Source organism: Takifugu rubripes, chromosome 1 (assembly GCF_901000725.2).
Source record: "Takifugu rubripes chromosome 1, fTakRub1.2, whole genome shotgun sequence".
NCBI classification, from domain to species: Eukaryota; Metazoa; Chordata; class Actinopteri; order Tetraodontiformes; family Tetraodontidae; genus Takifugu; species Takifugu rubripes.
Window position 1 is genome coordinate 21438302 of NC_042285.1, and position 12644 is coordinate 21450945.

At 45.5% G+C, this 12644-nt stretch overlaps 1 protein-coding gene across 2 annotated transcripts in view; it reads left to right on the forward strand.

Annotated features, from left to right (window-relative positions):
• Nucleotides 1–9158: 9158 nt before the first annotated feature.
• Nucleotides 9159–12644, forward strand: part of LOC101074687 (receptor tyrosine-protein kinase erbB-4) — a 177059-nt gene continuing 173573 nt past the window's right edge. Inside the window, exon 1 of one of the 2 annotated variants that reach the window (XM_011611218.2) lies at nt 9159–9682. In XM_011611218.2, coding sequence (XP_011609520.2) covers nt 9604–9682 — 79 coding nt within the window. In that variant the 5' untranslated portion in view covers nt 9159–9603. The remainder of the gene's footprint in view (nt 9683–12644) is intronic. The other variant, XM_011611221.2, reaches the window with a different exon arrangement.

Consider the following 12644-nt stretch of genomic DNA (forward strand, 5'->3'; position numbering starts at 1 on the left):
GAGAACTGCAGCAGGTCTTATGCACAGACTGGTGAGGATGGCTTTCAGTGCAAAGGCCTCTTGCTGGTTTGTGGTCGGGTGCTTAAAAGAACGAGGTTGCAATATGGGGAGGAAGTAGGACTGGGGGGAACTTCCAATTTCCTTCCTTTACCTACCCACGTTATGCACCCATGTCTGGTGGTGTGCCGTGGGGGTGGGGGGGTGTTGTCAAGCACAAAACAAAAGGACAAATGAAACTTGCCCAAAGAAAAGAAAAACTCAACAGGTGCCTTGTGGACATCAGCCTAGAAAGATTAGATGCTGGTCATGTTGGAGATTGAGGGAGAAGAAACAATAAGAGAGAAACCCAGAGAAACATGGTGATGGGGGGGGATCTGTGTGAATGCATCTGAGACAGGAAGATGGGGAACGTGACAGGAAGAGAAAAAGTGGCTTTTGTAGAGGAACGCGCAGCTGCTGATGAGTCTGAGCTGTGAACTTTAGCTGGGAAGCAAACAGAAGGGGTCTGCCGCAGGAGCCTGGCAATGGGGGCGGGAGGGGGGTGGGGGGGGGGTGTGGCCACAGCTGGTTTCACATGAGTTTAACGCCACAGCCACAATTAGCCTATGTGAAAACAGGAAACAAATGAACTCACGGATAAGTAAAGACAAGGAAGTTTCATCACTTCATGTTGGCTTTGGCCTGAAAAGACAGATATTCTGTTGAATCACTGACATTTCACCACAGTTATCAGGACATCCTCACCTACAATCCATCACTCATCCATCACACCTACAAAGGGAGCTGTGCTTGAAATGATCACAAGTGATGTAAAGGGCAACCCCATATCCAGTAAACCCGAGTGCAGAAGTACGTAAATGTCATTTCTTTGACTTCTTCCACTTGCATCACACTGGCAGCTGAATGTGGGCTGAAAGTGTGTTCTGGTCTCCAGCCTGCACCTGTGTTTTTCTACAGTTTATCATCAACCATCTTCACATCAAACTACTTTGCACCGTCTCAGCATCACCTTTTGGTTATGACAGAGGTTTTGACAGAATTCAAGCATTCAAACTGAAATCCCTTTCTGATTTGCCCCACCTTTTCCCCACCTTTGCATGCTAATTTGTATGTGTGTGTGCCTGTCCTTGTTTTTTGCTACCGATCGAGTACCAAAATACTCATGCTACTAGCAAAATGAGAACATTTCTGCAAAGTGGGTCCATTTTGTCCTGTCCCCAGATCTTCAGAGGACTGAGGGTTAAGGCCAGTCAGGGATAGGGTTATAGTTGGGACATTTGTTGCTAGAAAAGCCAGCTAGGTAATGTGTTATCTCTATGAAAGTCCCCGCAAAGATAGAAATGCGAACGTGTGTGTGTGTGTGTGACAGACAGCACAGTGGGCCACACCAATTTCCTTGCAGGGCTGAGTGTGAAGGTCGGCCATCACCATATTTCTGAGAATAGGTTGGGAGCGAGATGTTACTCAAACCAGCATGTTGTCACTGCTAGTAATCCTTCAGTCATGATGTAAATGATTTCTCAAATGTACGACCGCGCTGGAAAGGAGAAACACTTTGAGTATGTAGAATAGAACAACTGTGTGTAACCTGGTATTTTCACTGAAAATAACATTGAGATTTGTAGAAATAACAGAATCAGGGATCTGAAGTTGACAATCGCTGTCATTTCACACTTTCAACCAGCTCACAGCTCATGGAAAAAATGGACACAAGGAAAAGCTTTTTCATTCACTTCTCACCTGAGGTTTTCCACTTCTCATCTTCTCTTCTTGTGGTTTACAAGAGGTTCAAGAAAAGGAGGTGGAGAAAGGTTTAGGTTCCTCATATGAACTCAAACACAATTGTCCTCACATTTCTATCTGGGACTGTCATTGAAATAGCCCATTCTGAACTAAACCCAATTCTAATGCCAACATTAAATCCTATATCAACCCTCATTGAGTCCTTTTAATTTGTAAGGACCGGCAAAAATTGCCCTGGTTTGCAAACATGACCCCACTTTGTAGAATGAGTATTTTGGTACTCGATATGTAGCAAATGTGAGCACGCACACACACACACACCCCTTCCACTGAATTCTATGAGTGAAAGTGATGAGTATGTAACTCCACCTGTATGTAACTCCACCACTTAAATAAATAAATAAAACTTCAGCTGCAGCAGTCTGGCTATGTTATCCAATTACAAAGCTATGAGTAAGTTTCCTTCGCAACTCCGTAAATGGGCCGTGAATAAAAACGTATTTTCCTCCCATTGAGGTCAGTCATCTGCAGCAGCTGAAGGAACCTAAACACCAACGGGAACATAATTGCTGTTAAATATGTACAGATCAGCTGTGTGGTCGATTCTCACATTAAAATCTACAATTTTAAATATAAATGCCTGCACAGATCATTTAAACAAACATCTGCAATGATGCTGACAAGTACTGGTGGGAAGGTTGTGTGTCAAGTCAAGGCTAAAGAAATCCACTAGATGTACGATGCTGCTCTGCTACAGACCAGTGTTTATTGTCTATTATTCCATTTTTCAGAAACTTACTCTCACTTCTGTAAATAGGCATAAAATAAATACCCGTCTGTATAAATCTTTGTTTCTAGAACCACATATTTTTCCACTCCTTTGTGACTTAAGTTTTCAGCTTCTGTATATTTTTCTGTGGACATTTCTCAGAAGAAATTTCTTTATAATGTCTTTTTAACCCTTCGTGGCCAGCCGAAGCTCTTAAATGTAGTCTGCAGAAATCACTTTTTCTCATGCTGGGTTGTATTTCTGGCTGGTGAAAAAAGGAAACACCTAAAAGTGATACCAAATGATCACTGCTGACCTGATCCATTTTAATTTCTGCCACTTTCCAACAGCGTCAAACCAAGAAAAGACCTCACTGCAACCTGACGTTTAAAATATTTCATCTGAAACTCTTTACTGCCGCCCTGTGGTAACATTTGGTAACTATGTTTGAAGTAGATGAAACTCTATTTTTTAGTTTCATCATGTTTGTTATTATTATTAATAATAATGCGAACCCTGTAACGTCATGTTTAATCCACGAGTTTTAAAAACATCCACGTCACCTGTGGGATGTTTGATTGTGTTTCATCTGGTTTTGTTTGTCCAAGATAAATTGCACAAAAATACAAGATGCAGCAAAAATAATTACAAAATTAACATATGTGAAAATTTTACTTATTTCAATTGCAGAAGCTCAATCAAACCAAATACTCAAAAAGGAAAATAGGATATTACCTTGTGTCTCTTTTAACAGATATCTCTCCTTCACGTTGATGCAGAGACTTCCACATCTGACCTCTAGGGGGCAGGATTGTAAAAGAAACGCCATTAAAATCGGTATGAGGTTGTCATTTATAACTTGGACCTGGGGGGATCAAAGCTCTCCCTGGCTCATCCTCAGGTTCCTGCTTGACTTGGCTGGCCTCATTTAAACCCCTGATCCACCTGTAATTTGCAATGCGAGCGATCCAATTTGCAGCACATTCAGAATGAAGCATGGCAACCATTCTTCAGTCTAATGTGTGTGTGTGTGTGTGTGTGTGTGTGTGCCATCAGCAGTGACACAAACACACACAACACGCATACACATGCCTGAACTAGCAGGATTGATAATAACATCCAGATCTGATGCCGCTTTAGTAAATCATAAAACATGTGAACTCTTGCCCAGGGTTTCACACCTACAAGTGCTGCATTTTTTTAAGGGAGATGATGCATCAGCTGCATCCTGGGGATGATTGTTGCAATGGCCATTCGGCCCAATGGCATCACGGCAGAATTATCCCGCTTGACTCAGCGGACTGAGCATCCATCAGCAAACGCTGCAGTGAGCTACGACTCAATGGCAGTCGACGTTTTCCCTAATGGGAAACAATTACACACTCAGTGGCTTCTTCACTGACTTCTGATGAGACTCATTCGCTGAGGAAATGGCCACGTAATCATGTGTGGGTAATGCTGCTAACGCTGCTTATTGCTCACTGAGTCAGGAACATGCAGAGCCAGTCAGACATTCATTTCTCTCTCTTTTGTTCCAATAAAAAAGGATATCCCAAGATTTCTGTTTACAAAATGCTCCATCAGGAACACACATCAGTTGTTACCGACTGACCTGTCACATCGAATCTGCGCCCACTAAAGTGCTCCTGTGCCACCAGATTATTCCCGCTGCCTCTGTTTCAGCAGGGGGTGAAAAGATCTCAACAGAAAACAGTCAACATTATTATGGTTCAATCCCAACTGGAAAAATAAAATTATGTCATAACAAATTCATCTTTCTTCAGAGTGGGAATCAACTCTTGGTTTAAATAAATTATCATTCTGAGGTGTTTAGGTTGACGGCAGATGGGCTGAAAGTGGATGGATGGATGAGTGGATGGGTGGGTGTGTGGATGGGTGGATGGGTGGGTGGGTGGATGGATGGATGACAGATGGATGGATGGATGGGTGGATGGATGATGGATGGGTAGGTGGATGGATGGGTGGGTGGGTGGATGGATGGATGGATGGGTGGATGGGTGGGTGGATGGATGGATGGGTGGGTGGATGGATGGGTGGGTGGATGGATGAGTGGATGGGTGGGTGTGTGGATGGATGGATGGATGATGGATGGGTGGGTGGGTGGATGGATGGATGACAGATGGATGGATGGATGATGGATGGGTGGGTGGATGGATGGGTGGATGGATGGATGGATGGGTGGATGGGTGGGTGGGTGGATGGATGGATGGATGAGTGGATGGGTGGGTGGATGGGTGGGTGGGTGGATGGATGGATGGATGAGTGGATGGGTGGGTGGGTGGGTGGATGGATGGATGGGTGGATGGATGGGTGGATGGGTGGGTGGGTGGATGGGTGGGTGGATGGATGGGTGGATGGATGGATGGGTGGGTGTTTTTTTTATAAATCTCAGTACAGTTTGACAGTAAACACGACTTTTGTCATGAAGATCATAATTAAGAGTCAACCAACATACGACTAATTTTCCCCAGTTTGACAGACTCAACCCACTGGGGCCTCGCCAGTATCCCCATCAGCTTTAGTTGTCCTTGTTTCAGAAAAAAGGAATCAAGGATGTGTTGGAGGGTTACAGTGGGCTAAGGCTTATAGGGAACCCTCTCCCATCAGCGGAAGCGGTGGTCGCCTCTTGGTCGAAGCCTCCGGGAGGACGCCAGTGTCGACCCAGTTGGGGTCTGATCCACACGCTGGTTGTACAGCAAACACGCAACACTAATTCCCAGTAATCCCCCATGAGACTCAGACATCTTTGCGTCTGTTGCTAAAGTTTCCTGTCAACAGCGGCAGCTTTGACAGTTCTGAGCTAATTGAATCAGCGGCGTGAGAGAACCTTCCCTCATCGCCACTCATCTGCATTCTGAGTTGCTCCGTGATGAAACCATCCTCAGATCTCAACTGCCAAGCATTAGACATCGGCGCAGAGCTCTGCCGTTCAAACGTCCAAATTCAGGCCTTGTTAGGCAGCATTTGATGTAGGTGGATTCTTGGTGCACCTTGTGAGTAAATAGTGAGCAGCAGTTTCACTCTTCATGTTTCCTCCCTGAAATTAATGGCAGTAAAAATGTATATGGAGGGGAAAACTCACCCATTAGCCTGAATTTATTCTAATCATCCCTTTATTGCACTCCTCATTAAAACCAACATGGAGGATAAACAGCCGGGGTCGAAGAGATGGGATAAAGCAGCAGTCTCTCGGATAAATGCATGTCTGCTGCACCCAGGGACGCCGAGGCTGAAAGACATCAGGGATTTTTTTTGCCGGAGTCTTCAACACTTTGGTTGTCTTCCTCAGACTTCAGCATTATCTCTTCAACAAGCCGTTTCATTTTGACAGTAACAAATGCCTCCAACTTCCCTTTGAAACATCTAAGGAATTGATTTTTTTCCACCTCCTGTTATTGTTCAAAGACGTATTCATCTTCTCTCTCCACCACTCCGAGATATGGAGGGTCCCGTTCTGTCTTCCCTTTGTGTTTGGTTGCAGAAGTGTCCACTGTTGCTGCCCAAAAAGAAGTGACTTGGATGTTGTTTACAGACATTTGGCACACCAGTTTAGTTAAACAGATCTTTGTGTTTGTCTGCTGACACAAATGACCTGTAACTACCAGAATGTTAATGTTTTAATATCCATTAATCGTTTGACCGCCATGATGGACAAGCGTCCTAATCCAATCATTCCTCTTGACTAACAGGTAAAATGATCAGAACAGGGTGCGCGTTCAAATCCCCCCAAATTCCTTTCACCCCAGCAACACGTGGCCGGGGCCACTTTATCATCCTGAAGGTTTATCTAAGCATGGGGGAGGGGAGGGCAGGGGAGGGGGGACTGCTGCAGGGAGAGATTGCCTTTAGCCGCACGGCACCGACAGAGCAAAACAATGTGTGGCTCGATAAAAAATTGCTTCATAACCCACACATTGTGTGTCTGGCATCGTTATGAGGCACAATAGCCTCTGGAGGGCCCCCGCTTTTATTGGCGTGCCTCTTGCAGCAGCAAAGTCTCATCCATTAAAGAAATCAGGGGGGTTATGTATTAGATTAGCCGTAGAGCACACACCGGGGAACGCCTCCAAGAACACACAACACCTCGTCTCATTCCCTCTCGTAATCCCCTGGAATAAATGAAATAATTGACAGCATTAAGGTGAGATGGTCACGAGGTGCCCGTCACAGCGTGATGCTTAATGAAAATACACAACGTTGCTAAATTGCATTTTTGGTGTTAAAGATGATAAAGGAGGACATTTACAGCGAAGGCTGTCCTCCTCGCACGCTGCCAGATCTTATTTCTCCATACTTCTTCATAAATTTGTAGTGTCAGTGAAATTAAAAGCTCATTTCTGCTGAGGAATATTTAATAACCAGAGCGTGTGATGTGAGGCCAAAGTCACACTGAGGAGGTGGGAAACGAGGAGGTGGCAGCTTGGAAGGCCTGCCTCCCCACTGTGGCACTCTCCTGCTCCTGTGACCTGTGAGGTGCGAGATGGCCTGCCCCCCACTGGTGAAGGGTCAGCACTGCAGCGGAGGTGCCCCTCACAGTTCAGTGCACTATTCATTCCGCAGCCAAGATGAAAAACAACCGAGTCCCTTGACTTTCTTCAAAGTGAAAACTGACTGTCGCATTTTCTTAAAGTGTCTGTTGAACTCAGCTGGGGGAAGTTCATCCCAGTAAAAAAAACAGGTTGTGTGTGCCTGTATGTGTGCATGTGTGCGTGCATGTGTGTGTGCAGAAGGCCTCCTTATTAGAAGCAAATCAAAGCCTTGAATGATTTCAGGGGCACGCCGTCCTGCTTACAGCTAAAAGAAGGATTGTTTAGACTGAGGCAGGTTTTTCTTTGATGTCACGGAAAATTATGAGGAAGGTAAATTACCTCCTCAAGTCACAATAATGCTCAAAGCCACTTCCAGAAAACTGTAAATTCCACACTTGTTCTATGTTGAAGCAGTGTAGTGTTCCCTCTTTAATCTGGGTAAATACAAGTCAACTGACGAATGAATCTGACAGTCATAAAACTTCACAGCTGTATGTGTTTGACTTGAAAAGGCCTCTGATGGAACTCAGGAAGGCCCTGAGAAGCAAACGTCGGGAAGGAGTTTCTTCTTCTTCACTTTGCAGCCTGCACAATGTGGAGATCTTCCAAAAACACATGAAAAAGCTGCCACAGTGGCATGTCGCCTGTGGGGGAAAATGTTAAAATGTTAAATATTAACAAAAATATGTGAAAAGCTTTCATCTGTTCAAAAACCTGTTTCAAAGGTTAAAGGTCAAAAGTCTAACCATCCTCGACAGGTTATGGTAAAGAATGTACGGTGGCTGTTAGGGAACAAAAGAGGCATTAGGAGGATGTCCAGTCAGGAGGCTTGCTTTTGCAAAAAAAAGCAACATTCAGACAATAAACATTAATATGAAGGTGTTCTGGTAGGAGGGGAAGGTGCCAGGGCACCTTCAGAGCACCGCCGTGGTACCCTCAAGCAAGGCACTGAACCCCCATATGCTCACACGGGGCCCTACAATGAGGTTTGGGACTCATCCAGGGGGTGTATCCCTCCTTCATCCATGCGGCTGGGATGGGCTCCAGCAGCCTCCCTGTGAGGGCTATAGCAGTCAAGGAAAAGTAAACTCAAAAATAACAGTTATTAGGATACCGGAGGAACACAGTGGAACATTTAATAAATCACAGCAGGTTGCATTCAAGGCTGTTAAACACTATGACCAGCCTGCATCTCAACAATATGTTGAATCTCCGATAAGAGACCTCTAGAATTCCAACCTTCTGCACTTTTAGGTGGCTTTTGGAGACCTTTGCACACCCTCCTGGCAACGCTCCTCGTCCTCCAACTCTCCATCTTTTGGTTGAAACCTGTGAGTCTAGTTCAGAGAGAACTTTGGGTTGAGGGCCAGTCGGAGCCTGATTTCAGTCCAGATGTGAGGGCATATTGGAACTCCAGGAGGTCTTTGCTCGTCTCCAAAAGTGCCAAACTGAAGGCAGCAGCTGCTCCAGAAAGCAATAACCTTTTTGTCACATTGCTTCTCGTGTTCTCATTATCTGTTTTTTTCTTTTTTTTCCTGCTCTGCCGCTCTGAAACTATTACAGACGCTCGCTCTGTGCACACAATCATGTCCGCACAAGAATGTTTGCTTTGACTTTTATTTGTGTCGTTTACCCTTAGTCATTCCCGGAGGAATGATTAAACTGGGTCCGCGCAGACATTTCTGTCAGCTTTAATGTTTTGTGATTACTGAGGAGAAATGAAAATCGCTGCTTTAAGATCAGATATGAAAATAAATATTTTCTGCTCATAATGGGGCTGTCAGAATAACCCTGCTTTAAATGAAGCCACTTTAGACCAAAGGATACATATTTATTCACGGAATCAGCGGCAGAATGACAAATTCACATGGTAACAATGGAATATCTTCCACATCAGTCTCGCAGAATGATGGTTCAAAATCAGCAGCATTTGTGACTTTGTGGTCAGAAACACTCTAGATCTTCGCGTTTGGTCACTCTATGCACCTGTAAACCCTTCTATCTGCATTTATTCTGACTTGGCTTTGCATGACAGGTGCAACGAAGCAGACGCACAGCCCCACGGAGCTTTGGCAACTTGTGTCGGCCAATCGCCGTGCGTAAGGAGTCGCGGCTGGCGGGGTTCGAGCGTGAGCGTCGGGCAACTTTGCCAATCGCAGATCCCGTAGGAGGAGTTCCGAGGTTCGGGGGTGTGTCTGAAGAATACGAGCGCACAGCTGCACACTGTTTCCAAGTCTGGGAGTAATGGCACGAGTGCTGCGTTAGTGTTTAGACCAGCTTCAGAGTGCGCGCGTAACGAATTTCCATTCGGCCGCTTCTGCGTTGACGCGTGCCGCACGTTTCGAGTGTCGGGCCGCGGGGGGACGAGGCGGTGGACGGCAGGACAACTGTAAACTTGTCCGAAAGCGACGCAAGTCCACAAACTCACTGGAGAGAGAGGAGGCTTCGCTCGCAAACACTCCATCCTTTTTTCGTGCTGTTCCAAGGGAAGATACGCAGCTGGCCATGTGAATTTAACGGAGATAACTGCCAGGCACAACAATGACACCAACCGCTGCCCCGCGTTTCTTCGCCTTTCTCCTGACTTGCCTGTTGTTCCGGGCGAGCTCTTCACAGTCAGGTGAGTTGACCGCCGTCCGCCTGCTGCTCACCGGTGCGCCGCTGATCCGTCCTCGGCGCGCACAGCGGCGCATCCATCAGATCATACACACACTTCCCCATCTCTGCTGTTATAATACGCCTTTACTGGGGGGCGTCAGGGCTGGCTTTTTTTTTGGTGTTTTTTGACCGTGAATCCAGGTTCCCTAAAATGTTGGTGACATGAAAACATCCCATCGATGACATTCACGTGATGCAGAGGAGCAGGTGTTGTTTTCACTTGTAGCAATACACGAGTTGGATGAATCCAAGTGAGTCACCTGCTCTGTCTTCTCCGTGCACAGAGCGGCACTGTTGAATTTGGAGGGAGATGAGAGCGTTCCATGTCCAAGACACATGCCCTATAGAAAAGTGTGGACGCACGGAGAGCAGTGACAACGGGCTTTTGTGCCGCGGGCATCCCTCCTGTGGTGCACAACAGAAGTTGCTTCATGAGTTTTGTTTTATTTTTTTAATCTTTTAGTAAAGATAGAGTAAAGATCACCCGCATGTTTGATTAAGTGCTTGTTCACTGTCATTCCAAGGGCGTATATTTAAAAAAAATAAAATAATCCAACCCTATTTGATAAAAGTCCTGCGATTGCGCGTTCGGAGATATCATTGTTGGGTTGTGTAAGCTGCGGTGTCACTCTGTAACCTGTATAAAGGGCGATAACAGGGCGCTCATCCATATGCATTCTGTAATCGGGATCAAAGCAAAGAGGATTAAGGTGAAATTACATTAGCCCGTTCCTCATTTTATAGTGAGCCCTCCCTCGGGGATCCCTCCGACCACATGGACACAGCAGCGTTACTGCGCGCAGCGGCGATGTGTGTGAACAGTAGAGAAGCGCTGGCTCTTTACGCACATGGAGGTATAGGAGCGCAGCGGAGCGTGTGAGTGAGTGAGTGTGTGTAAGAGAGAGAGAGACAGAAAAGCCCTCTGCTTGTCAGTGATGCGCACACTTGGGCTCCTCGCTACAAGAAATGAGGCTGTAGAGAATAAATCGAATCAAATCTAATCCAATCATTGGAGGTTATAATCAAATAATGAGTTTTGTATCTACCTGTAAACCTGAGTTGAAAATCGAATATTTGTTGCTGCTATATTTATTATTTAGTGAAATTATTTCTTGCTACATCTTTGGCGCCGCTGTATTGTTTCGGTAGGAGAAAAGCTCCATCTTTGTCTTCTGTTCCCCAATTAAAGGCGAAACACGTTTTCGTCGTATTCTAATCCCTCATGAAGACGCTCAAGATGCAGCGAAGCATCGTTTACACGCACCGGTCCAGGTTAACAAGACCCAGGTTCAGCCGACGTGTGATGGAAACGTGACAGATGATTGTCTAGTGTTTCTGAGCCCGGACACCCCGGACATGGATGCGATCCGACATACGTATTTGCTTAAAGTTGTCATTTTCCATATTTGGGAACCATCCAGAATATTTTGCGTGGTTCCATGATGATAACTGGACAAGTAAATTCTAAAATAGAAAATAAAAAGGAAACACTTGAGAACACACCACAAAATGAGGACCACATTAAGGCAGCTTGCCTTCTGCCTTTCACGCAGACTGGCAACAGAGCCGGGATGAGCTCCAATTCCTCTGAGATTTATTCGGAAGTGAGACAGAATTTAAAAAAAAAATCGGGCGGAATAAACAAATGTGGGCGTAAACAGGTTTTAGAGATCACGCTAATATGTGTGAGCACATCTAAAGGGCTTCTTACGAGGAATGACGCAAAAAAAGAAAAGAAAACAGAAAAGCGCGCACACTCGATACAAAAACGCGCATCTGATGAGTCACTGTATAAATCCGCTCTTAAAAATACAGGAATTATGGATTACGCTGCATGCTTGTTTCCCTCAACTTCAAAATGGCGTTTGGCAACCGGAAATTCTCAACCTTATTTTTGGAGAGTACCCGAATCTTTTAGTTCCTGCCGAGGAGCATAAACACAGACGGAGTGCCGGAAGTCACCTGTGTGCGGCCTGCACGCCGCTCTGCAGCATCACCAACCATCTGTGAGCATGTGAAGATTCCCTAATAATCAACAAGAGAGAGAATTGTGTTTTATTCAACGGTCTAATATTATTAGGGAAATAATAATAGTAATGAAAACTTTTCTAATTTCAAATTCCCAGCACGAGGGAGGCAGGTGCTTCTTCTATCACACTGCTCATTTAAGGAAGGCTGCGAGATCTGCTTTCCTGAGCTCTGTTCAGGTCGTATCCTCTCCTGCTGTTGAAGCACCTTTGACCCCTCGCTGCCATCAGGCTTCTTCCTCCAGGAGCGGCTGCCTTTGATTAGCTGGTGATCCACTTTCATTTGCTGGAAAGAGTGAATCTGATCCTCGGCGCTATCAGACGCCCTGGGCCTGGACGAGAGACGAAACAGCAACTTAATGTCATTGATCCACTAATTGGGAGAGTCTGTTGAAGTAATGCAGTTCGGCATTGAGAAGAATCTCCGGGGAAACCAGACGTGAGTTGACGACTAGTCCGTTCGCGGTGTCTTTTTCTTTTTACAGTCTCGCCCTTTTGTGTGATCTGCAGATCACCGCTGCGCTGAAATCAGTGGTTGAAGATTGTGTTTTAAAATACGACAAGTTCTACTACTAGAACGAGGATCTAATACTGCCGTTTTCTTCGCATTTGTCTTTAACCACCCTACATTGATTGATGATTTTTGTATGATATCTCTAATTTACTCCGAGAAATTTTCTTTAATATTCCAAAATGGGATGCATATCTGTGTGTGTGTGTGTGTGTGTGTGTGTGTGTGTGTGTGTGTGTGTGTGTGTGTGTGTGCGTGTGTGTGTGTGCACATTTGCGTGCACGGGCATGTAGGATCCTCCCGTCCTGATATGAGTTTGGTTGCTAATCTCTTCTAATGTTGCTTCTCCTCGCCACCGCCCGGACGTTTGCATGTTTATGCTGTGT